Source organism: Ranitomeya variabilis, chromosome 5 (assembly GCF_051348905.1).
Source record: "Ranitomeya variabilis isolate aRanVar5 chromosome 5, aRanVar5.hap1, whole genome shotgun sequence".
Taxonomy (NCBI): Eukaryota; Metazoa; Chordata; class Amphibia; order Anura; family Dendrobatidae; genus Ranitomeya; species Ranitomeya variabilis.
The window spans coordinates 85,218,653-85,244,998 of NC_135236.1; the positions used below are offsets into that span (position 1 = coordinate 85,218,653).

Sequence of the window (26,346 nt, forward strand, 5' to 3'; positions counted from 1 at the left end):
ACAGGTCGAGGAGGACAGAGTAGTGTCGCTTGCTCTTGGCGGTTAATAGGTCATTGGTGACCTTAGGGCAGTTTCAGTGGAGTGGTGTGACCGGAAGCCAGATTGTAAGCGGTCGAAGAGGGAGCAAGAAGAGAGATGGGAGGACAGTTCAAGGTAGACGTGTTGTTCCAGTAGTTTTGAGGCATAGGGGAGAAGTGATATAGGGCGATAGCTAGATACAGAGGATGGGTCAAGAGAGGGCTTTTTGAGGATAGGTGTGATGGAGGCATGTTTAAAGCTTGAGGGGAAAATACCAGTTGTTAGTGATAGGTTGAAGAGATGGGTTAGGGTTGGGATGAAGACTTTGGTGAGGTTTGGGATGAAGTGGGATGGGAGCGGGTCAAGTGCACAGGTGGTGAGATGCGATCTTGAGAGTAGAGTGGAGAGTTGATCTTCTGTAATGGTGGAGAAGGTGGATTTGAAGGTGGAGGGCTGGGAAGTCGGGAGGAAGGGCTCTGGGGGTTGTTGACCAAAACTGTCACTGATGTTATCAATCTTCTGCTTGAAAAATGAGGCAAAGTCTTCAGCTGAGATAAGTGGGGAGAGAGGAGGTGCTGGGGGGTGGAGGAGAGAATTGAAGGTGTTGAATAACTGTTTAGGGTTGTGAGACAGGGAGGATATGAGAGATGAGAAGTAGGTTTGTTTAGCTGTGGCCTTGAAAGTAGTGAGGGACTGTTTGAATGCGATGAAGTGCTCGTTGGAGTGTAAGCATGTCCTTGCGTACCAATGCGTTCCCATAGACAGTAATGCGTTTCTTTTATGCAATAATCCGCAATCTTTGACGCCTCAAAAAATGCAACATGCTGCGTTCGCTGGACACCACCACACACCGCAAAACGACGCATCTGCATGCATGCAAAAGCATGTCCCTGCGTACACCATATTAAAGATATGTATGCATAACGCATGCGGATGTATGCGGATCATATGATGCGCCCAGAAACGCTAATGTGAACCCAGTGGTCCCCTCTGTCCGCACACCGCCCACTCTCCACAGCAACAAGATGTTCTAGAACAATGGCTGGTTCTATTCTCCACGCTGCAGTACACACTTTTAACCAGCAGGTGGCAGTGTCGACAACATGTTGAAGTCACATGACCAACCTGAGACATCGTAACCTTGGGGACAAGTTTCGGTTCTGCCCTTCTCCAAAATGGAGGCCGCCCTCATCTTGTAGTGTCGCGACGCCTGCCGCCAGCCACATGACCAGAGACAACTCGTGTATTCAGGTCATGTGACCCGGAAGAATGCAGGCAGCAGCCGAGCGGCGTTAAGAGCGAGTGACACCGAGGTGAGGAAGGGCCAGACTGCGGTCTGTAGGGGGCAGTGGTGGTCCCAGGGGACGGAGCCGCCTTATGGTGGTCGCTGGCTCAGTGTGGGGTGTGTAGACCCGCTCACTGTGTGATAATGGGGGTGTATGGAGGAAGGGCCTGCCTGTACTATAGGACAAGGGGAGGACTGACCCATGGAGAAGTCAGTGCAGACTCGGGACGTAATAGTTGACCTTAGCAACCAATCAGATCACTTCTTTCATTTCTTAATCTTTGCTGTACAAATGAGAGCAGGGATCTGATTCGCTGTTAGGGTGGTCCCACTTCTCTATATTCGGGGGGCGCCTTTCTCCTTTCTTGCAGTGATCTCCATGTCTTCCCATCGCACACGTGTCTGTGTCATTGTGTTTATTACGTATTTTGTACCCAAACTACGTTCTTTATGTAACGTCCACAGCAATGAATGGGAGACGTGGGACCGCTGTAGCACAGTGCGCTCTGCTGTGTCACAGCTCCCATTCATTGCTATACACAGGTACCTGCGCTCGGCTGTGCCACAGCTCCCATTCATTGCTATACACAGGTACCTGCGCTCTGCTGTGCCACAGCTCCCATTCATTGCTATGCACAGGTACCTGTGCTCTTCTGTGCCACAGCTCCCATTCATTGCTATACACAGGTACCTGCGCTCTGCTGTGTCACAGCTCCCATTCATTGCTATACACAGGTACCTGCGCTCTGCTGTGCCACAGCTCCCATTCATTGCTATACACAGGTACCTGCGCTCTGCTGTGCCACAGCTCCCATTCATTGCTATACACAGGTACCTGCGCTCTGCTGTGCCACAGCTCCCATTCATTGCTATACACAGGTACCTGCGCTCGGCTGTGCCACAGCTCCCATTCATTGCTATGCACAGGTACCTGTGCTCTTCTGTGCCACAGCTCCCATTCATTGCTATACACAGGTACCTGCGCTCTGCTGTGCCACAGCTCCCATTCATTGCTATACACAGGTACCTGCGCTCGGCTGTGCCACAGCTCCCATTCATTGCTATGCACAGGTACCTGTGCTCTTCTGTGCCACAGCTCCCATTCATTGCTATGCACAGGTACCTGTGCTCTTCTGTGCCACAGCTCCCATTCTTTGCTATGCACAGGTACCTGTGCTCTTCTGTGCCACAGCTCCCATTCATTGCTATACACAGGTACCTGTGCTCTTCTGTACCACAGCTCCTATTCATTGCTATACACAGGTACCTGCGCTCGGCTGTGCCACAGCTCCCATTCATTGCTATGCACAGGTACCTGTGCTCTTCTGTGCCACAGCTCCCATTCATTGCTATGCACAGGTACCTGTGCTCTTCTGTGCCACAGCTCCCATTCTTTGCTATGCACAGGTACCTGCGCTCTGCTGTGCCACAGCTCCCATTCATTGCTATACACAGGTACCTGCGCTCTGCTGTGCCACAGCTCCCATTCATTGCTATACACAGGTACCTGCGCTCTGCTGTGCCACAGCTCCTATTCATTGCTATACACAGGTACCTGTGCTCGGCTGTGCCACAGCTCCCATTCATTGCTATACACAGGTACCTGCGCTCTTCTGTGCCACAGCTCCCATTCTTTGCTATGCACAGGTACGTGCGCTCTGCTGTGCCACAGCTCCCATTCATTGCTATGCACAGGTACCTGCGCTCTGCTGTGCCACAACTCCCATTCATTGCTATACACAGGTACCTGCGCTCTGCTGTGCCACAGCTCCCATTCATTGCTATGCACAGGTACCTGCGCTCTGCTGTGCCACAGCTCCCATTCTTTGCTATGCACAGGTACGTGCGCTCTTCTGTGCCACAACTCCCATTCTTTGCTATGCAAAGGTACCTGCGCTCTGCTGTGCCACAGCTCCCATTCATTGCTATACACAGGTACCTGCGCTCTGCTGTGCCACAGCTCCCATTCATTGCTATGCACAGGTACCTGTGCTCTTCTGTGCCACAGCTCCCATTCATTGCTATGCACAGGTACCTGTGCTCTTCTGTGCCACAGCTCCCATTCATTGCTATGCACAGGTACCTGCGCTCTGCTGTGCCACAGCTCCCATTCATTGCTATGCACAGGTACCTGCGCTCTGCTGTGCCACAGCTCCCATTCATTGCTATGCACAGGTACCTGCGCTCTGCTGTGCCACAGCTCCCATTCATTGCTATACACAGGTACCTGCGCTCTGCTGTGCCACAGCTCCCATTCATTGCTATGCACAGGTACCTGTGCTCTTCTGTGCCACAGCTCCCATTCATTGCTATACACAGGTACCTGCGCTCTGCTGTGCCACAGCTCCCATTCATTGCTATACACAGGTACCTGCGCTCTGCTGTGCCACAGCTCCTATTCATTGCTATACACAGGTACCTGCGTTCGGCTGTGCCACAGCTCCCATTCATTGCTATGCACAGGTACCTGCGCTCTTCTGTGCCACAGCTCCCATTCTTTGCTATGCACAGGTACGTGCGCTCTGCTGTGCCACAGCTCCCATTCATTGCTATGCACAGGTACCTGCGCTCTGCTGTGCCACAACTCCCATTCTTTGCTATGCACAGGTACCTGCGCTCTGCTGTGCCACAGCTCCCATTCTTTGCTATGCACAGGTACCTGCGCTCTGCTGTGCCACAGCTCCCATTCTTTGCTATGCACAGGTACGTGCGCTCTGCTGTGCCACAGCTCCCATTCTTTGCTATGCACAGGTACCTGCGCTCTGCTGTGCCACAGCTCCCATTCATTGCTATACACAGGTACCTGCCCTCTGCGGTGCCACAGCTCCCATTCATTGCTATGCACAGGTACCTGCGCTCTGCTGTGCCACAGCTCCCATTCATTCCTATGCACAGGTACCTGCGCTCTGCTGTGCCATATCTGAGATACTGATGGATGGGGGTCTGACTGCGGAGACCACCATGTGCAGCGAGAATGAATGGGCAGCATTGCTTAGTAAAGCACAGCAAAACAGGGTCACTCCTATCTTAAGGGCTCGTGCAGACCACCGTATTTTCGGTGAGTGCGACCCGTCAAAACATGGGATTGCACCCTGACCTATGTTATTCTGTCGGGCCGTGCACATCGGATTTTTTTTTTGCCCAAAGTCTGTTCTGGTAAAAAGCAGCATTCCCAAGTTTCATCAGATAGTCGTATCGCACCCGGCCATGCCGGTCAATGTGGCAGTTCGCTGGGCTACCATCTTGCAACCACAGAGTACCGATGTGGCCTCAGACCGGGTCCTGAAAATCAAATCGAGTCATCAATGATGAGAGAATCTGGAAAACCCCTTTAACATTGTTCAGAAGTGGAGTCAAAAAAGTTAAAAAGGGCGCAATGATGCAGCAGCTAAGCCCCCATTCATTCTCAGAATCATGTGATTGTAATCCCATAATATAAGAGTCTCCACCCCAGGTTTATGGTTGGACAGGGCGAGACACGATGATTCACACTCGCTCTTTGTCCTGCATTGATGGCTTATAACTGCTGACATTGTGGATCATGTGTGATGGAGATCTCTGGACGGGGCACTATGTAGGATCTGCCGCAGTTACTGCTTATTTTACGGATTCTATACAGTTGGGTCCAGAAATATTTGGATGGTGACAGAATCTTTGTGATTTCAGCTCAGCAGGCCACTAATTTGTATTTAAAATGAAACAATTGAGATGTAATTGAAGTGCAGACGTTCAGGTTTAATTAAAAGGCTTGAAGAAAAATATTCTGTGAAACATTTAGGAATGGCAACCATTTTTCTATAAAGACTCATCATTTCAGGGGCTCAAAAGTAATTGGACAAATTAACTTCACCATAAATAAAATGCACATTTTTTATACCTTGTAGACAATCCTTTGCAGACAATGACTGCCTAAAGTCTGGAAGCCATGGGCGTCACCAGACGCTGGGTTTCCTCTTTTGTGAAGCTTTGCCGGCCTTTAATGCAGAAGATTTCACTTGTTGCTTGTTTTTTGGTCTTTCTGCCTTAATTTTGTCTTAACCATGTGAAATGCTGCTCTATGGGGCTGAGATCCGGTGACTGACTCGGCCATTGCAGAATATTCCACTTCTTTGCCTCCTGAGTTGCTTTTGCAACTTGTGAAGTATCGTCCAATCAACCTTGCTGCATTTGGTTGAATCTGATCAGAAAGCATCGCCCTGTACACTGCAGAAGTCATCCGGCTGCTTCTGTCTTCAGTCACATCATCAGCAAACACCAGTGACCCAGCGCAATTGGGAGCCGTGCATGCCAGCACCACCACACTGCCTCCACCATGTGTTAGAAGCCTTTCCAAGCCTTCTCCATACTTCTTCCCATCATTCTGGTCCAGGTTGATCTTTGTCTTATCTGTGCACAGAACGCTTTTCCAGAACTGGGCAGCTGCTATAGATGTTTTTTTTTTTTTTTTTTTTAAAGTCTAATCTGCCTTTCTATTTTTAAGGTTGATTAATGGTTTGTAGCTCATGATGAACCCTCTGTATTTGCGCTCATGAAGTCTTTTCTTTCTGGTAGACTTAGATACTGAAACACCTACTTACTGGAGAGTGTTCTTCACTTAGGTGGATGTTGTGAAGTGTTGAGCGAGCGTGCCTTGATACCATCTTATCCCAGCATGCTAACAGTGTCTTCAGCGTGCCTAACTACGATGTCTGAGTCGCCGCGGCTGCTCGACAGCCGCAACACATGCAGGGATTGCCTGTTTGTAAGGTAATCCCTGCATGTGTTTCAGCTGTTGAACGGTTGCAAGACATGCAGCTGCTGCAACTCGAACATATATTTCAAGCACGCCGAAGACACTCTGTTAGCACCCGAGCATTCTTGGATAACGCCTTATCTGAGTACGTTCACTCAACACTACCACTGTTATATTCCATGGATATCCAGGCCATTTGAGTTCCCTTTTTTTTTTGCAGAATGTATCAAACTGTTGATTTGGCCACTCCTAACATTTCTACTATCTCTTTGATGGATTTGCTATTTTTTTCAGCATAATGATTGTCCGTTTCTCTTCCATTGAGAGTTCATGTGACCACATGTTGTGGGTTCACAGCAACAGTTTGCAAATGTGACACCTGGAATGACCTCTAGACCTTTTACCTGCTAAACTGATGATGAATTAATGAGGTAGCAACTTATTAAAGAGCTGTACTTCCTAAACCCTTACTCCAATTAGGATGTGAATACCCTCAAATTAAAGCTGAGAGTCTGCACTTTAAGCCCATTTTGATTATATAACTGTATCTTGAATATGTTTTTGTAAAGCGCTAAAATGCCAAAACTTGTTTCACTGTCCAAATATTTCTGGACCTGACTGTATATGACGGACGTATTAGACCAGGGCTGGGGGACGGGACGCTATGTGTGGTACATGGATCCAAATGCTGCTCATGTTAATCAAGCACCAGGAGTCAGTGTGGTTGTTCTGGGAAGCCATGAGTCTGTTGTGTGAACATTTGGTTGAGTAGCTCTGTATCGGTGATATCCTTCTTGAAATGGTATTCCCGTCTCAGTAAATGATTGCATAATATCACCAGGATATGCCATCACTTGCTGATCTCTGGGGGACTTATACTTCCACGGCTCCTGTGTAAATAGGTGACGTGCTGCCGAGAGCCAATCTTCCATTGTTCTGTGTGACTAGCACGGTCGTTGCATGTAGCCGATCGGCTGTCCTGTATGACCTGGGTGCTGCCGTTACTGATGTGCAGGTGATTTGTATGTTGGCTATGCTACGTGGTTTTGGTATGTTTGTGGGAGGCTCAGGGTTTGAGTTATCCTTTGTGAATGTTAAAGGGGTTTTCCACCTTCTAAATGGACCTCCCGTATATTATATCTGCCCCAGATTGGCATTTGCCCAAATATCTTCCTGTTCCAAAGTTGCTTTTGAACCCCAATCCCACTCTTGGTCTTTAGATATGGCAGCCAGGACACCTACGATTTCCTATGATGTCACGTCAATTCCAACCTCTGGACGCTGACCTGACATCACAAACGCGTCACTATACTTGATCTTTCCATGGCCGGTATTAAAAGTCAATGCTGACCAAGTGGACAGTTCAGATGTCCCATTTTTACCACTTGGTCTTGGCACTTGGAGACCACATTACTGTCCCCAGATGAGCATTTTAGTTGGGTGGCATGCTCTATAAAGGGTGAGGCTTGGAAGGGGGTTTACAATAAATCATGTACTCGTACAAGGTCCCGACAGTGCAACTGGCTTCAGCCCTGAGACCACCAGTGATCACCAATTACGATAGAGTTGGGGACCTTTCTTTCCTTCCTAGTCGTGAGGGACCTGCCTCCAAGACCATCAGTGTTAAGCAGTTGTAATCTGCGTTGTTCTTGCAGGTGTTTCTCCTACACGGCGCCATGCCGGAGCACAATGATCCCAGCCTGCCCCCGGAGGAGCGGATACGAGCCCTGGTGACAAAGGGGACGTCTGTGGAAGTGAACGATGATATACCTCCTAAGCGCTATTATCGCTCAGGGGTGGAGATGATCCGTATGGCTAATGTATATGCGGGAGAAGGAAATACTGAAAATGCCTTTATTTTGTACAACAAATATATTACGTAAGTAGAAAGACACTCATTTTGTTTTTTCCCCCAACATTGTAAGTTTGTCTCCCAGGTCTGCAGCCAGTCCGGCTCTGATCATTCCTGTGTAAGAGAGGCGAGGCGGACAGGCCACCATATCCTCTTCTTAAGGACACGGAAGAGATCGTGGCTATTTTCAGGATTTGGTGATGCAGATGCCTTTGTGGTCACCATATATACATATATTTATCTTTATGGCCTATTGCTCGAACAGATAGAATAGGAATAGATTTCTGGTCGGCGATGTTCTGATCCATTCATGGAGTACTATGTTTTGGGTAAAACACCTGGAGGGCGCAGCAGGATACCAAGAGGAAGAAAAATAATTAAAGAGATGGCTGTGCATAAAAATATTTTCCTTAACTTGCAGTTTCAGTAAAATGTTTCTTGGCATAATTCCCCTTCATCATACAGTCTGAGCGCTCACTGCCCAGACGACTCTTGGTGAGCAATTTACATAGGCATGCGTACAAAGCTATCACCTAGAGAGGTGCCGGCGGTTTCCTCTCTGATAAAGCTAGTGACGGAGTGCCTTTATCGCCTTAAGACCGGGGTCACACTTGCAAGTATGATGCAAGAAACTCCCATGGATACCTGGCACTCGGGACCGGAGCATGCGGTTGCATAGAAATACATGATGTGCATGCTCCAGTCCCGAGTGCCGGCGGTAGTGGCGGGTATTGATGCGATAGAAAATAAAGAAACCCTCCCAAAAAGTGCCTCATATTTGATATTGCCATGTCTGTAATGACCCGTGATATAACATTATATTATTATTTATCCCACACGTTGATGGTAACGAAAACAGTGGGAAAAAACAATGCCAGAATTGCTGTTTTTGTTCAATCAGCCTCTCGAAAAATGAAACTGTCTACTGAAAAAAAGCAAAAAAAAAGTTATGAGCCTCAGAACATGGCAAACCCCAAGCAAAATGTTTTTTTTTAAATTGTGTAAAAGTAGTAAATCTTAAAAATCAAACTATATAAATTTGGTATTTTGATTATGAAATGCGGAATAAAGTTAAATAGTGAAAGGTGTTTAAAAAAAAAAAAAAGAAAAAAATTGTACAGAATTTTTTGCTTTGTACATTCCACTTCCTAAAAAGTAATCAGAAAGTTGTGTGTACGAGAAAATGGCACCACTGAAAACTGCATCTTGTCATACTAAAAATACTCACACATCTCTGTTGATCGAAAATTGGAAAACTTATGGATTTCTTAATATAGTTACATGGTTAGAAAGGTTGAAAAAAAGACCATGATCCATCAAGATCAATCTTTCTCCACCAATTGTGCATTTTGTCACTAACTTAACTATAACCTATAACTTTATGTGTATTGAGGAAAGCATCCGGCCCTTGTATAAAGCTGCTATAGTGTCGGCCATTACTACCTCTTGTGGTCGGCATTCCACAGCCTCACTGCTCTAACTGTAAAGATCCCTTTCCTTTTTAACTGATGGAAAGTGTTCTTTACAGTTAGAGCACAAAAAAAAAAAATTGTCAGTGTATTTATTGTACAAAAGTCATAACTGTATATAAATTTGGTATCTCCACAATCCTGCTGACCCACAGAATAAGGTAACACTATTTGTGCAGCAAATGAAAAGCATAAAATATTCTTTTTTTTTTTTTTTTTTTTTTTTTTTTTACATTTTATAACAGAATTGCTCTTTTTTTTTTTTTCTAGTTCTCTTCTCGGTGTTATAAGTTATATGTACCCCAGCATGGTGCCACTGACAAATACAGTTTATCCTGCAAAAAAATATATAGTTTCTTCCTTAGTGCCCAAAAAGGACCGGTCGGGAAGGGGTTAAGCGCCACGCTTCTTTTGATTTATCGGGTGCTATTCTTGTGGATGATTCAATAAAATGTGATTGGTGCAGAATACAAAAATGGAATTTAAAAAGAAAAAAAATGAAATGACCTCCTGTCTCTCTTGTGTCAGTCATTCTTCGAAGTCTTCGCTTTATCTTAGGCTTTTCATTGAAAAACTTCCTAAACATCGAGATTACAAAACCGCTAGCGCGCCAGAGAAGAAGGAGACGCTGAAGGTAAGATGTATAGATTGCACGCACAGATCTTAGAAGATGTCTTGTCTGAGGTCTCGAATTGAAGGATATCCATTTTTTTAGACAATGAAGGAAGTGGCCTTTCCAAAAGCGGAAGATTTGAAGAAAGAACTGCAGCGGCGCTACAGTAAAGAGTTTGCAGAGTACCTGGACAGGAGGGTAAGTCAGTGCTGGTGCAGTCCTGTATGAGGCACAGGGTTATGTGATTGACCCCTGACAGTGTTTGCTTCTGACCCCTCAGCGATGCGAGGAAGAAGAGTGCGCCCGCCGCCTGGCCGTACTGCAGCAGCTCGACGCCGAGAAGCAGCGCGTGGCTCGCATGAAGCAGCAGCAAGAGCAGCAGGAGCAGTTTCAGGTCTTTGAAGATATGATCCGTAGGAAAGAACTGGAGAACGAGCGGCTACGGATCCTCCACCAGTTCTCTACCGACAAATCTAACACACAGATATCTGACGGACCTCTCATCCCGGGGGTCAACGAGCCGCCTGCTGCTCCACAGCTACCCACCAATGATGTCGTCCTCCCCCAACCTCCCGTGGTTGATAGGAGTCTGAAGCCAACATCGATCGGTCCCAATGAAGGCTGTGAGTAGGCTGTGCTGAAGTCACTTGTGGATAGCTGTGCTTTATCTAAGGAATGCTGAAGCATACATTAATTGCATAGAGCTCCATATTGGCTTCAGCAAAGATCTCAGTGTCTCCTCATCAAGTCAATCAATGAGAAATATGACCGAATCGCGTCCAGAAAAAAATGGGCTTCTTTTTATGTAGATGGACTTCCATTTTTCCCTGTTAGATATGTAGTAACTCTGTATTGGCTTCACAGTTTCATGTTCCCAATAGTTTTAGATATGATACAAACCGTTAGTGCCCTAAGCAACTGGATGCTAATGCAGGTCCACAAAAGAGATTTCTCCAGATCCATATCACAGAGTCTCTGTTGACTTCCATGGGGAATTCTGGGCTGCAGATCTGCGCCTGATGATGCACGCTGACTGTTTATTTTTACAAAATGCTAAAAAAGTCTTGGTTGCATCACATCTTATTATAGAATGCATTGCGCTCAACCACACAGATAGGAAACTGTTACATGAATTAGTCCTTCAAAGCATTGTCCCACTAAATACATTTTTATAGGGTAAGTGTATAATCGGGGGGGGGGGGTGTCTTACCACTTCGCCCCCACTGATTACGAAACTTCGGATGCTCTGTTCCCCATGTCAAGCAAGCAGTAGCGTACATATGTGACCACTCCTCCATTCACTGTCTGTGTGAGCGGTGGTCTCTTGTGCCAACTAACCCTCACAGATATGAAGTGGAATCACTATTCACATGGGATGCCCGTGATTTGTAGGGGTACAACTGCCGGGACACCAGACAACCATAGGATAGTTGCTAAATAAAATGTTTTGTTTTACGGGGGCGTCATTGGGGGCCACAGAAATCATGGTTAATATGCTGACACTAAGAAGACATCTTAGAAAAAGTTACCAAGAAAAAAGTGAAGGACAGCATCCAATCCGGGTGAAATATCAAAGTTTCCTTTATTGTGCTTATTGTATTTATTGTATTTATTTTTCATGCTTGAAAAAGACCTTTGTGGTTGAAACGTTGCACTTGGCACAATAAAGGAAACTTTGATATTTCACCTGGATTGGATGCTGTCCTTCACTTTTTTCTTGGTATGTATTTTTTCCATCGGGTCCAGTGGAACTAGGACTTGCATCCACATTTCTGCTGTGCTGACAGCTACCTTCTGATCTTAGAAAAAGTTGTCTCGTCCCCAACAGGTTCCACTATATGTGCTGCCACCTTACTATTTGGTTTAGTGTCGGGTAGGAGGCAGACACCACCACTGTTTGGTTCACTCGGGGGAGCGATCTGTGTCTCCCTCCTAATGGACACTAAGCCAAATAAACTAGTAGTGTGGCCCCAGGCCAGGTGTAGCTTGAAGGGAAGGAGCTGACTTTTTTTTTTTTTCCCCCTAAAATATATTCTTAGTGCCATCTTCCAGGTGGCAGCTTATTATCCAACGTTTGTGTCTCCCCCAATAAAGTCGACGAGAAAAATATTTTATAGTTTAAAGAAAGCAAATGTTCTGTTCTGCAGTAACAATATAAATGTGAGTCACACTGCAGTCTTTTTATTGCTATGTGAACCACCTCACAACCTAGGAAAGGGACGGGCCGGTAAATTTGCAACCACCTCTCCCCATGAAATGTGGACATACCGGAACGTACTTTCTTCTTCTTTCCTCGATCTGGGTTATCTCTTTGTTGCTTCCAGTTGTTGTGTCCACGGACGGACTTCGCCATGTGAGGATTCCCCAGGAGGTGTGCGTGAAGTTTCTGAGCCTTGCAGAGGGCAATACACAGAGAGGAGTGGAGACCTGCGGCATCTTGTGTGGGAGGCTGGTAAGAGAGATCACATAGAGACAAAGGCTTTCATCTATTGGCAAGTGAAACCGCAGGTCTAGAGACGTCCAAGTTTTTGATCGGTGGGGACTGGGTGCTGAGATCCCCAGCAATAGCTGGAATAAAGGGGCAGAAGCTGGGCGCTGAAGACGAGCTGGATTTGACGTCTGTAGAGTCCATGTTTGGCCTCAGGGAGAACAGAACCCTTCTCCTTTTTAGCAATTGAGTTCTTTGCACTCAGACCCCCATTAATCAAAACTTCTGCCATGTCTCTGATCTGCTGTGTAAATCTGCAGTTACACTTTAACGAATGTAAGACGTGCGGTGCATCTATGTTGTTATGAGATATTCATTGTATGTACTATCATTTTTCGGCATCATTTTTTGTCACTTGTTTATCTACTTCTTCTCCGATTACCATGTTCTAGATGCAGAATGAGTTTACCATCACCCACGTCATTGTGCCCAAGCAGTGTGGTGGCCCGGACTACTGTAACACTGAGAACGAGGAGGACCTGTTTGTGATCCAGGACCAGCATGGGCTCATCACACTGGGCTGGATACACGTATGTGAGAACAATAAAGCTTACACTGCTTTTAGTGCACAATAGCTTCTCCTAGCTACTATATACATAGGTGATCGCTTCTAGGTCAATGGAGGACCACCACCAATTATCAGAATGAAACACTTTTTTCTCTCTTAGAATAGTGCGACAGTGTGAATGCTCATCATCTGCTCCATTAATTTACTATGGGGATGCCGAGCGCTGCACTCTCTTTTTTCTGGCAGCCCTATAGAGAGTGAATGGAGCTCTCACCCAATTCTAACTGGGATAAAAATGCCACGTTCTGGCCATCAACAGGGGTCCCAAGGGGTATTCTTCCAACTGGAATACCACTTTATTCCTTTTTTATACAGTGATGACATATCACTAGGGTAGTCTTTCACTTGATTGAGGCCACACTGCAGCTTCTTTGCACAATCGTGGGCCTCCATGCACGGGATATAATTAGTTGAGGGTATTACCAGTAATACACCAATATGCACAATTCATTTTCAGGATCAGTGGGGGCTTTGTCATTGTAATGAAATATTCTAGCAATAACGTACCACTTTCAGAGAGGAATACCCCTTGAAACAGAATCTGCTATATAATCTGAGAGCAGCATAATGTAGAGATCCTGATTCTATGGATGTGTCACTTACTAAGCATCTTGCTGTAGTTTCATGAAGGTACCTTCACATTAAGCGACGCTGCAGCGATAGCGACAACGATGCCGATCGCTGCAGCGTCGCTGTTTGATCGCTGGAGAGCTGTCACACAGACCGCTCTCCAGCGACCAACGATGCCGAGGTCCCTGGGTAACCAGGGTAAACATCGGGTTACTAAGCGCAGGGCCGCGCTTAGTAACCCGATGTTTACCCTGGTTACCAGCGTAAAATGTAAAAAAAACCAAACAGCACATACTTACATTCGCGTCCCCCGGCGTCCGCTTCCTGCACTGACTGAGCACCGGCCCTAACAGCAGAGCGGTGACGTCACCGCTGTACTTTCACTTTCACTTTACGGCGCTCAGTCAGTGCAGGAAGCGGACGCCGGGGGACGCGAAGGTGAGTATGTACTGTTTGTTTTTTTTACATTTTACACTGGTAACCAGGGTGAACATCGGGTTACTAAGCGCGGCCCTGCGCTTAGTAACCCGATGTTTACCCTGGTTACCAATGTAAAACATCGCTGGTATCGTTGCTTTTGGTGTCAAACACGACGATAAACGCCGGTCTGACGACCAAATAAAGTTCTGAACTTTAATCAACGACCAGCGATATCACAGCAGGATCCTGATCGCTGCTGCGTATCAAACTAAACGATATCGCTATCCAGGACGCTGCAACGTCACGGATCGCTAGCGATATCGTTTAGTGTGAAGGTACCTTTACTCTTGTGTTTTATCAGCAGGATAATCTCACTGCAGGACTAGATGTCATGTGCCTGGCAGTCCAGCTAATCCGTGTAACCCCTCCCTCACCACTGATTGGCAACTTGCTGGCAGTGTACACCGGAAGCTGCCAATCAGGGGTGTGGGCGGGGTTATACACAGCTCGGCATTCTGAGCACTGCTAGATCTACAGCAGAAAAACTGGGATTCTATCAAAACTGCAGCAGACAGTCCAGTAAGTGATACATTGCTGGTATCGGGGTCTCTGTCCCTACATTATGCTGCTCTCAGATTACAGAACAAAAACCTGCTGACAGATTCCCTTAAATACATGTCTTTTACTAGTGGGTGAAAAACTGTGCTTTGTTTTATCCAACTGCAAAAGATGCCTTAGATAAGTAACCAAACACCTAAAGTCTGACTTTAGGGCATACAAGGATTGGTTTAGCATGAGTTTAGCCAACGGTTTCCCTTGTTCCCTTAACTATGGCAATGTGCATGCTCTACTCGATCGAGCATACATGCATCTGTGGGAATCTGGAGACGTAGATCTGTGGGCCCTACCTTATATGTATGGGCATTTTTCAGCAGTTCCGTATAATGGATGTTGCCTTAAATCATTTTCAACACAATATTTAGCTGAATTGACCGACATTGCCCATTTTGTCTCATCTTCTATGGGTGATTTTCTCCATATTGTAAGTTTGCAGTCAATTTTTAGTGCCCATGAAAAGGTGAAAAAAATATAAAGAGCTGCTAGTATGCAGGATGTCAGCCCTACTTCTGGCATGCAGCAGACATGGTGGGGGATGGGGAATCACAGTCACGAGGCATTGCTGTATATTTTTATTCTTAGACACATCCCACTCAGACCGCCTTTCTCTCCAGCGTGGACTTACACACTCACTGCTCCTACCAGATGATGCTCCCGGAATCTATCGCCATCGTCTGCTCCCCCAAATTCCAGGAGTAAGTACCTGTGTATCTCGGTACCTGTGTGTCTCGGTCCCTGTGTGTCTCGGCACCTCTGTGTATCGGCACCTCTGTGTCTCGGTCCCTGTGTGTCTCGGTCCCTGTGTGTCTCGGTCCCTGTGTGTCTCGGTCCCTGTGTGTCTCGGTCCCTGTGTGTCTCGGTCCCTGTGTGTCTCGCTCCCTGTGTGTCTCGCTCCCTGTGTGTCTCGCTCCCTGTGTGTCTCGCTCCCTCTGTGTCTCGCTCCCTCTGTGTCTCGCTCCCTCTGTGTCTCGCTCCCTCTGTGTCTCGCTCCCTCTGTGTCTCGCTCCCTCGGTGTCTCGCTCCCTCTGTATCTTAGTACATGTCATTTTAGTATTGATAGGCGCTTGAACGTTGGTAACTATTAAAAAAAGCGTCACCACTTAGCATAAAGTATAGATCCCCCATCCTGGAGGTTCTTTGGCTGCTATAGGGGCATTGCTTGACATGTAATTGCTTGTTAGGCCTCATTCAGACATCCATGATTTTGCTTGTACGGAAAAACATGTTCTGCGTGTCATAGGTGTTTGGTCAGTGTTTCAGTGGTGATTTTCACATATGAAAAAATAAATTGCAGATTTCCTTATCCACTACCATGTCAATCACAGACAGCACATGCACCCATAGACTTGTACAGGTAATTTTGATCCGTGACTTAAAGATGATTTTTTATTTATTTATTTTTTTGACACATGGTGGCAAAAAACCCTGGACATGTGAATGGCTCCATAGACTATAATGGGTACATGTTCTATCAAGTAGAGTACGTGATTCACGGAGGTCTGAATGAGGCCTTAATGTCGTGATTGTGACTGCAGTATGTAAGGTGATTGACATTGCAGCAGCGGCCGGAGGGCCTTTCTAAGATCTACCTACAAGGCTCCCACTGTCAGTCCATCTGCTTTCCTGCAGCGCGATCGGATACTGCCAATGGTTTGCTGTGGAAACATGGAGGCATAACCATGAGCTTTGTGTCATATCCTGCCAGATGAGGGATCTACCATGCCACCTGTCAGTCAGATCTGTACAATGTGATCAAAGGATCATATGTTCAAGTTCCCTTGAGGGTCTCGTAAGCATTGTGTAAAAAAAAAATGTTAAAAAATATATTTTTATCTATAGAAAAATATGTATCTATATACTTGTGTTAATTATGGAAACATAATCTATATATATAATTGTCTAAGGGTTTTTCCGTCTGTCTGTCTGTCTGTCCTGGAAATCCCGCGTCTGATTGGCCTGGCGGCCTCGACCGATCCAATCAGCGATGGGCACAGCATGACGACGATGATGTCATAATGGAATTCCCGCGTCTCTGATTGGTCGAGGCCGCCAGGCCTCGACCAATCAGCGACGGGCACAGTATCGACGTAGATGTCATAATGGTTGCCATGGCGACGATGATGTCATAAAGGTTGCCTCGACCAATCAGCGACGGGCACAGTCTGCCGCGAATCACATACTACGGGGACATGCATATTCTAGAATAAAACCAAAACCACCAAAGAACAGAGAGGCAGAGAGCAGTCCGATTATTAGAAATATACAAAAATACTTTATTAGCTAAAAAAACAGGAAAAAACATGACAGGGGGAATTATCCCCATACAATCATCAGCATGTATCCATATGGACAGGGTAAAGGTGACTATAGTACATAGAGAAAATCATCATTTACTAGCCGGCAGAAACCATACATATACCAGATTAATATGTCAGACAATCAGTGTAAATATACTATGGATCCTAGTCCTACATCAGTGGAAAAAAAAAAGCCTGACATACAGCAAATCTAAAATATACATACCGGGCAGTGTGGAGGTATATCAAACCAAATTAGCACCTCACCCACGTCCACCCCGACGCACGTTTCGGCGGATGCCTTTATCAAGGGGTACGGTGGTATAGTGCTGGGTTTCGTATATATATAGGGAAGGGGGCACACAATAATGACTGGACTAGCCAATCCCATCAGATTGCCTCCCAGGTGTACTCAGGACACACCTGACGCCGCACAACAGAAAACCACATGGGGCCCCATGCGTTCCTGAGATACCGGCGCCATGGCGCCGAGGACAGAGGGAAACAGTTCCGGGGTGAAATCAAAGAGTACGCGCGTGCGCACATCATTAAGATCTGTCATTGAACAAAGACCGCAACAGGATACACTATGCGGCCATATTGCTGTCCACAGACATGCGCAAATAGTATTAGTGTTGCCAACCGCTAGAGGATTACAGCAATGATAGCAGCAGCCATTTTCACGTAGTCCGACATGCGCAGTAGAAGCTGCGTAGATATGTTAGTAAAGGCTGCAGCGAGATTGCGGAGGGTAAGTAAATTGTCAGTAAGGTATATAATGGCAGGTATCACAGTAGTCCATATATACCCATATCTTATTTACTGATCAAAGTATAAATGACCAATATTACACTCATGCAAAAATCGCCATAGCCTCCATGGATTGGAATAGCCCATACACATTAAATAGGGTCACACAGGAAAAAGGACATAACAGAAAATATCATAAAAATACAAAAACAATTTATGAGAAAATGTGAAGAAAAAAGAAAAATTTAGGACAGTATTCAATATAGCTTTATATATTTTTTAGTAAATTCCTCCCCTTACTTGAGAATATTGTCTCCAGACAAAAAATCAAAAAAATAAAAGAAATCAAAAAATCACTCCATGGTCCGAATAACAGCCCTAGCAGATATGAAAAATGGCCGAGGTTCATATTATTCAAGTTTTATCTATGCCCATAAATGCATGCAACAGAAGATGTGAATAAAGTCCAAGTGGATTTCTTCGACCATACTGATCATTATCTGCCTGGTGATCCATGTTTCAGAGAAAGATGCAATGTCCATGGAGATGATAGACATCAATATTGGGAGATAGCCAGATGAACGTCCGTAATGTGCCACACATCAAAACTAAAATATAGAAATAAGACCCATTAAAATCAAATAAAACCAAATACATGCGGAGATATATATAGAGGGAGCACAAACAACCAATGGACTACAAAAATGGGGCAAATGAAATATTTTCGTTAAGGCCTTCCGGATGGATAGTGCGGAGACGCCATATCCATTGCGTCTCCAGTCTACCCAACCTCTTAGAAAGTTGGCCCCCCCTGATATTTATTTTTAAGGTGTCAATACCCCTCACTCTTAACAATGAGGCATTACAGCCGTGAAACTCCTTGAAATGTCTAGGTATTGTATCAAGTTTGGATGCATCCACATGGCCACAGGACGCCTGTATCCCCAAAACATGCTCCCTAATGCGGACCTTCATTTGGCGGGTAGTCAATCCCACATACATAAGTCCGCATGGACAGGTAGCATGATATATTACATACCGTGTGACACATGTAATATGTGATCTGATAGAATATATCTTAGTCCCACTAGAGTCAGTAAATGTGTCACAGGTATCCACATTGGGACAGGCGACACAGCGGCCACATGGATAGCATCCAGCCTTGGGAGCAGACCTCTCCAGGAAAGTTGGAGGATGTTGACTCACATGATGACTCTGTACCAAACAATCCCGGAGATTCCTAGCACGTCTGAATGTCATCAGGGGTCGAGATGGGAGGAATTTCCCAATAATTGGGTCTACCCTTAATATAGGCCATGCTTTCTCCAGAGACCGACGTATCTGATCAGACTGGCTACTAAATGTGGTGATAAATCTACTTTTTCCAACTGAAGAGGATCGTATAGGAGAACCATAAACCAATTTATCCCGAGGGGTATGCTTGGCTCTCAAATATGCCCTTTTTATCGACCTCCCACTATATCCACGTTCTCTAAATCTCTGGGACAGCTCCTCCGCACGTTTTTCAAAATCAATCATGTTAGAACATATTCGCCTTATACGGAGGAACTGCCCCACCGGGATAGATTTTACCATATGCTTTGGATGTCCAGAAGTAGCATGCAGAAGGGTATTGGTTGATGTTTTTTTACGAAATATGTCCGTATTTAAAATACCCCCACTGTTTTTCTTAATCGTGACATCCAAAAAGATCACATATTACATGTGTCACACGGTATGTAATATATCATGCTACCTGTCCATGCGGACTTATGTATGTGGGATTGACTACCCGCCAAATGAAGGTCCGCATTAGGGAGCATGTTTTGGGGATACAGGCGTCCTGTGGCCATGTGGATGTATCCAAACTTGATACAATACCTAGACATTTCAAGGAGTTTCACGGCTGTAATGCCTCATTGTTAAGAGTGAGGGGTATTGACACCTTAAAAATAAATATCAGGGGGGGCCAACTTTCTAAGAGGTTGGGTAGACTGGAGACGCAATGGATATGGCGTCTCCGCACTATCCATCCGGAAGGCCTTAACGAAAATATTTCATTTGCCCCATTTTTGTAGTCCATTGGTTGTTTGTGCTCCCTCTATATATATCTCCGCATGTATTTGGTTTTATTTGATTTTAATGGGTCTTATTTCTATATTTTAGTTTTGATGTGTGGCACATTACGGACGTTCATCTGGCTATCTCCCAATATTGATGTCTATCATCTCCATGGACATTGCATCTTTCTCTGAAACATGGATCACCAGGCAGATAATGATCAGTATGGTCGAAGAAATCCACTTGGACTTTATTCACATCTTCTGTTGCATGCATTTATGGGCATAGATAAAACTTGAATACTATGAACCTCGGCCATTTTTCATATCTGCTAGGGCTGTTATTCGGACCATGGAGTGATTTTTTGATTTCTTTTATTTTTTTGATTTTTTGTCTGGAGACAATATTCTCAAGTAAGGGGAGGAATTTACTAAAAAATATATAAAGCTATATTGAATACTGTCCTAAATTTTTCTTTTTTCTTCACATTTTCTCATAAATTGTTTTTGTATTTTTATGATATTTTCTGTTATGTCCTTTTTCCTGTGTGACCCTATTTAATGTGTATGGGCTATTCCAATCCATGGAGGCTATGGCGATTTTTGCATGAGTGTAATATTGGTCATTTATACTTTGATCAGTAAATAAGATATGGGTATACAGGTCCTTCTCAAAAAATTAGCATATAGTGTTAAATTTCATTATTTACCATAATGTAATGATTACAATTAAACTTTCATATATTATAGATTCATTATCCACCAACTGAAATTTGTCAGGTCTTTTATTGTTTTAATACTGATGATTTTGGCCTACAACTCCTGATAACCCAAAAAACCTGTCTCAATAAATTAGCATATTTCAACCGTCCAAACAAATAAAAGTGTTTTTTAATAACAAACAAAAAAAACATCAAATAATAATGTTCAGTTATGCACTCAATACTTGGTCGGGAATCCTTTGGCAGAAATGACTGCTTCAATGCGGCGTGGCATGGAGGCAATCAGCCTGTGACACTGCTGAGATGTTATGGAGGCCCAGGATGCTTCAATAGCGGCCTTAAGCTCATCCAGAGTGTTGGGTCTTGCGTCTCTCAACTTTCTCTTCACAATATCCCACAGATTCTCTATGGGGTTCAGGTCAGGAGAGTTGGCAGGCCAATTGAGCACAGTAATACCATGGTCAGTAAACCATTTACCAGTGGTTTTGGCACTGTGAGCAGGTGCCAGGAAGCATGAAGTGCTCCAAAATCTCCTGATAGCTAGCTGCATTGACCCTGCCCTTGATGAAACACAGTGGACCAACACCAGCAGCTGACATGGCACCCCACACCATCACGGACTGTGGGTACTTGACACTGGACTTCAGGCATTTTGGCATTTCCTTCTCCCCAGTCTTCCTCCAGACTCTGGCACCTTGATTTCCGAATGACATGCAAAATTTGCTTTCATCAGAAAAAAGTACTTGGGACCACTTAGCAACAGTCCAGTGCTGCTTCTCTGTAGCCCAGGTCAGGCGCTTCTGCCGCTGTTTATGGTTCAAAAGTGGCTTTACCTGGGGAATGCGGCACCTGTAGCCCATTTCCTGCACACGCCTGTGCACGGTGGCTCTGGATGTTTCCACACCAGACTCAGTCCATTGCTTCCTCAGGTTCCCCAAGGTCTGGAATCGGTCCTTCTCCACAATCTTCCTCAGGGTCCGGTCACCTCTTCTCGTTGTACAGCGTTTTCTGCCACATTGTTTCCTTCCAACAGACTTACCATTGAGGTGCCTTGATACAGCACTCTGGGAACAGCCTATTTGTTGAGAAATTTCTTTCTGGGTCTTACCCTCTTGCTTGAGGGTGTCAATGATGGCCTTCTTGACATCTGTCAGGTCGCTAGTCTTACCCATGATGGGGGTTTTGAGTAATGAACCAGGCAGGGAGTTTTTAAAAGCCTCAGGTATCTTTTGCATGTGTTTAGAGTTAATTAGTTGATTCAGAAGATTAGGGTAATAGGTCGTTTAGAGAACCTTTTCTTGATATGCTAATTTATTGAGACAGGTTTTTTGGGTTATCAGGAGTTGTAGGCCAAAATCATCAGTATTAAAACAATAAAAGACCTGACAAATTTCAGTTGGTGGATAATGAATCTGTAATATATGAAAGTTTAATTGTAATCATTACATTATGGTAAATAATGAAATTTAACACTATATGCTAATTTTTTGAGAAGGACCTGTATATGGACTACTGTGATACCTGCCATTATATACCTTACTGACAATTTACTTACCCTCCGCAATCTCGCTGCAGCCTTTACTAACATATCTACGCAGCTTCTACTGCGCATGTCGGACTACGTGAAAATGGCTGCTGCTATCATTGCTGTAATCCTCTAGCGGTTGGCAACACTAATACTATTTGCGCATGTCTGTGGACAGCAATATGGCCGCATAGTGTATCCTATTGTGGTCTTTGTTCAATGACAGATCTTAATGATGTGCGCACGCGCGTACTCTTTGATTTCACCCCGGAACTGTTTCCCTCTGTCCTCGGCGCCATGGCGCCGGTATCTCAGGAACGCATGGGGCCCCATGTGGTTTTCTGTTGTGCGGCGTCAGGTGTGTCCTGAGTACACCTGGGAGGCAATCTGATGGGATTGGCTAGTCCAGTCATTATTGTGTGCCCCCTCCCCTATATATATACGAAACCCAGCACTATACCACCGTACCCCTTGATAAAGGCATCCGCCGAAACGTGCGTCGGGGTGGACGTGGGTGAGGTGCTAATTTGGTTTGATATACCTCCACACTGCCCGGTATGTATATTTTAGATTTGCTGTATGTCAGGCTTTTTTTTTCCACTGATGTAGGACTAGGATCCATAGTATATTTACACTGATTGTCTGACATATTAATCTGGTATATGTATGGTTTCTGCCGGCTAGTAAATGATGATTTTCTCTATGTACTATAGTCACCTTTACCCTGTCCATATGGATACATGCTGATGATTGTATGGGGATAATTCCCCCTGTCATGTTTTTTCCTGGTTTTTTAGCTAATAAAGTATTTTTGTATATTTCTAATAATCGGACTGCTCTCTGCCTCTCTGTTCTTTGGTGGTTTTGGTTTATTGTCTGGCAGTTGGTCCAGTATGGTCCTGTATTCTGGGTCCCAGTCTATGAATATATGAACAATCCCTATCTGGGTAAATAATTAATATGGTGGTGACCTTGTATTGTTCCACGATTTTGTTCTTTCATATTCTAGAATACCCGATGCTTTAGAATCGGGCCACAATCTATATATAATAATTCTTGTCTCCTTATTTTTATTTTTTTATCCCAGAACAGGAATTTTTAGATTGACGGACTATGGCATGAAAGAAATTGGTGACTGTCGAGAGAAAGGCTTTCACCCCCACTGCAGAGACCCTCCCCTGTTCTGTGTAAGTGTAATATTGTGTGGAGCATTGCGGCTTAAGCCTCCTGATCTTGGCATGTCAGGCTTGACATCACTCTTCGCAAGGAGAAACGTTACCCTTTGTATCCCGGTCAGACGCCTCTCACCTAGCCAAACTAGAGCTCACACTTCGCGCTGACGAGGGAAAGTAGGGCGAAACAGTTTCTGCAAATTGAGATTCTGGGTTTGGCTTTTATCCTAAATCATGTGACAAGGCTCGTTAGAGAGTCGATATTGACTTCCTATTAGTGGCGCTAGAGTTCTAGTCCTCTTCCTCTCTGAAGAGACAATTTATTATAAAGAGTGAAATCCTGGAGGCTTGTAATGTTCTTTATACCCTCCGGGTGGCCCCGTTCTAGCAGCGTCCAGTCTCTATTTCAGTTGGCCCCTTTCTTCCTCACTGGATTTTCTCGTGATGCCATCTCTGTACTTCTGACCACAAAGGTCAGTTAAATCCCAGAACTGTAACCGTGCAGTTATCAACCAGCCCCCTAAGGCTACTTTCACACATCAGGTTTTTGCCATCAGGCACAATCCGGCGAGTTTTGAAAAAAAACGGATCCGTTTTTTTTTTCTCGCTGGATCCGTTTTTTTTTTCTCGCTGGATTCGTTTTTTTTTTCTCGCTGGATCCGTTTTTTTTTCTCATAGAGTTATATTAGCGCCGGATTGCGCCTGATGGCCACACGTTTCATCCGTTTTTTGCCGGATCCGTCAAAAAAGCTGTTTCCGGCAGACAGAGAAAACGTACAGAGAAACTTTTTTTTGTTCCGGCAAAAAACCTGATGGTGCCGGAATCGGTGCCGTCCGGCTTTTCTTACAATGGACGCCTATGAGCTCCAGACTCCACCTTCCAGGCTGAGCATGCCCTGTTCGCATGTTCCAGATATCTCTCTATCTCTTTTTACTATTGATGCTGCCTATGCAGCATCAATAGTAAAAAGATATAATGTTAAAAATAATTTAAAAAAAATAAAAAATCGTGAAATTCTCACCTTCCGGCGATGCTCCCGTTCCCAGGGATGCATTGCGAAATGACCCCAGATGACGTAGCATCACACGAGACCACTACGTCATCACAGGTCATCGCGTAATGCATCCCTGGGAACGGGAGTATCGCGAGAAACGGGAAGGCTGCGGGGGACGCCGGAAGGTGAGTATTCTGGATCCAGCGGAAAAACTGATGCGGCGCATCAGTTTCTCCACTACTTTCACCGGATCCAGCAATCCGTCCTGCCGCTAGATTATGCTTGACGGCACGGGACGGATGTGTGAAAGTAGCCTAAGACACCGGATACATGAGACCCCCGGAGAGGTACCATCCTGATGACATGGGCTGAGCATCACAATACCCCTGAGCATCACAATACCAGTCAATGTGTTGGCATTACGACTCTGAGGGTACTGCAAAAATTAAGTCATAAAAAATCCTGGGCGGACGGTCACAGTGCCCTAGGGCCCCCTATTCACACTGGACTAAAGGTGGCTGAATTCACGACAGCCTAATGTGTATTGGGGGTCTCCAGTCTCTTCCCCCAAAAGATGTTGTGGAAGAGAAGGATCCAGTTCTTACAATGTCCTCTTGTTCTCCAGAAGATAAGCCGCTGTCTGGTCTCATAGAGATCACAGGAGTGTTCAGGTGATCCGTGTGGTCCTGTGTAGGGAGCAGTCGGGGGAGGTGGCTGTCGCCCGAACGATCATATCTAAGGCTCTGTTGGGGCCTAGGTCTAAAGCCCTGGAAAACTGAATTCAGGCCTAATCGCTTAGGGGGCCGTTGACCATAATCATGCAGACTGAGTCACTGTGTGTTCTTTTCAGCCACATATTTGAGACAGACACCAAAACGAAGACAACCACATTTTGACGCCCACCTCGAATAGGCGGGTTCAGTAGAAAATGATGTCCTTGAGAACACCCTGTGACTGTCTGCAACAGTACAGCCAATAGTTCCCTGAGCACATATGCCTGAATCTTGTTTTCCAGCCCTTTGGATGTAAACCCGACCGAGCTACTGATGTGGTGATCAAATGTTCTGTGAACCTAGCCTAATGTGTATGGGGGCCTTTACGTTTTTCCCCCTTTATGATGCCACTCTTATTTTCTCCCCTATAGGCCAGCAACCACACTACAATCTGTCAGAAGGACGTCACGGTCATGGACCTACGATAACTTCTCCAGTGTCTGCCAACTCCCAGACTCTACGTCTTCACCCCCCGAGTTGCCAATGAGCTTCCTACAAAGAGCTGTCTGCAGAGGAGGACTCTCCAGCTCAGAGCGGAGATTTGCTGATCTATCAGGGTTGTGGCGGTTGTGCCGTGTCGCCTACGGTTATCGCCTGGTATTGGCTAGAGAACTATACGGAGCAGTGTTCCTGGCTATACCCGGCTTTCTGACACCAAGGGCATCTAATTGATTGGTTGCTTTCCTCTCTACAAAATTAACAGCTTGTAACACATTTGGTGCTAGAGTTTCCTTTCATAGATATTGGCGCTGCACATTTTCCAAAAATGTTTTTTTATGTGTTTTCATTATTTTTTTTTTTTTTTACTTTTTTTTTAAAAAATACAGCCGAGCTCTAGGTAATCCCTTTTAGCAGCATTTCTGCACATAAGCATGCTTTCTTTATTCAGATGTTATTTTAGTAATGCAAAATTTGTATATAATTTAATTTATTTGATTATTTTTTTCCCTAAACAAAAGCCAGAAAAAAACTGATATCTCACTGTTTGATAAAAGAGGATAATACTGTATAATGTTTATTTTCTAGCAGCATTAAATATTTTCAGTGCTTCCTGAAGGTGATCAGAGGTGTGGGGCTGTTATTACTCTGTGTCATCATACTCAACGGACTGACTAAGGCAGGAGGACATTTAAAGGGAAAACCTTAATAGGGGTCACCCCGTGCCACTTCTGTTTCGGAGATGGATGGTGCGGATGGTGCGGATCACGTTCTGGACACATATTGCAGACACGTACATGGTTGGCAGGTATTATGCACATGATTTACTCTAGTAAACAGGACTTGTGCACACCGCCTGTCATTCGTGCCCCTGTCTCTGTAGGTCTGTGGGGCCGTAACATGATTAAGTGGCGGCGGACAAGCACTTTAATAGTTAATAGTAGACATTCACTCTAACTTCTTCCTACATAATACAGTTCA

General features: G+C 45.1%; 1 protein-coding gene across 1 annotated transcript; it reads left to right on the forward strand.

Annotated features, from left to right (window-relative positions):
* The first annotated feature begins 1,180 nt into the window (after positions 1-1,180).
* STAMBP (STAM binding protein) lies at positions 1,181-25,991 on the forward strand. The gene is made up of 10 exons (XM_077262812.1): positions 1,181-1,331; positions 7,691-7,914; positions 9,915-9,990; positions 10,072-10,167; positions 10,250-10,592; positions 12,294-12,421; positions 12,850-12,987; positions 15,216-15,328; positions 23,075-23,174; positions 25,299-25,991. Exons 2-10 carry the CDS (start codon positions 7,712-7,714, stop codon positions 25,353-25,355), a joined length of 1,254 nt encoding a protein of 417 aa, XP_077118927.1. The 5' UTR covers positions 1,181-1,331; positions 7,691-7,711; the 3' UTR covers positions 25,356-25,991.
* The last annotated feature ends 355 nt before the right edge of the window (positions 25,992-26,346 follow it).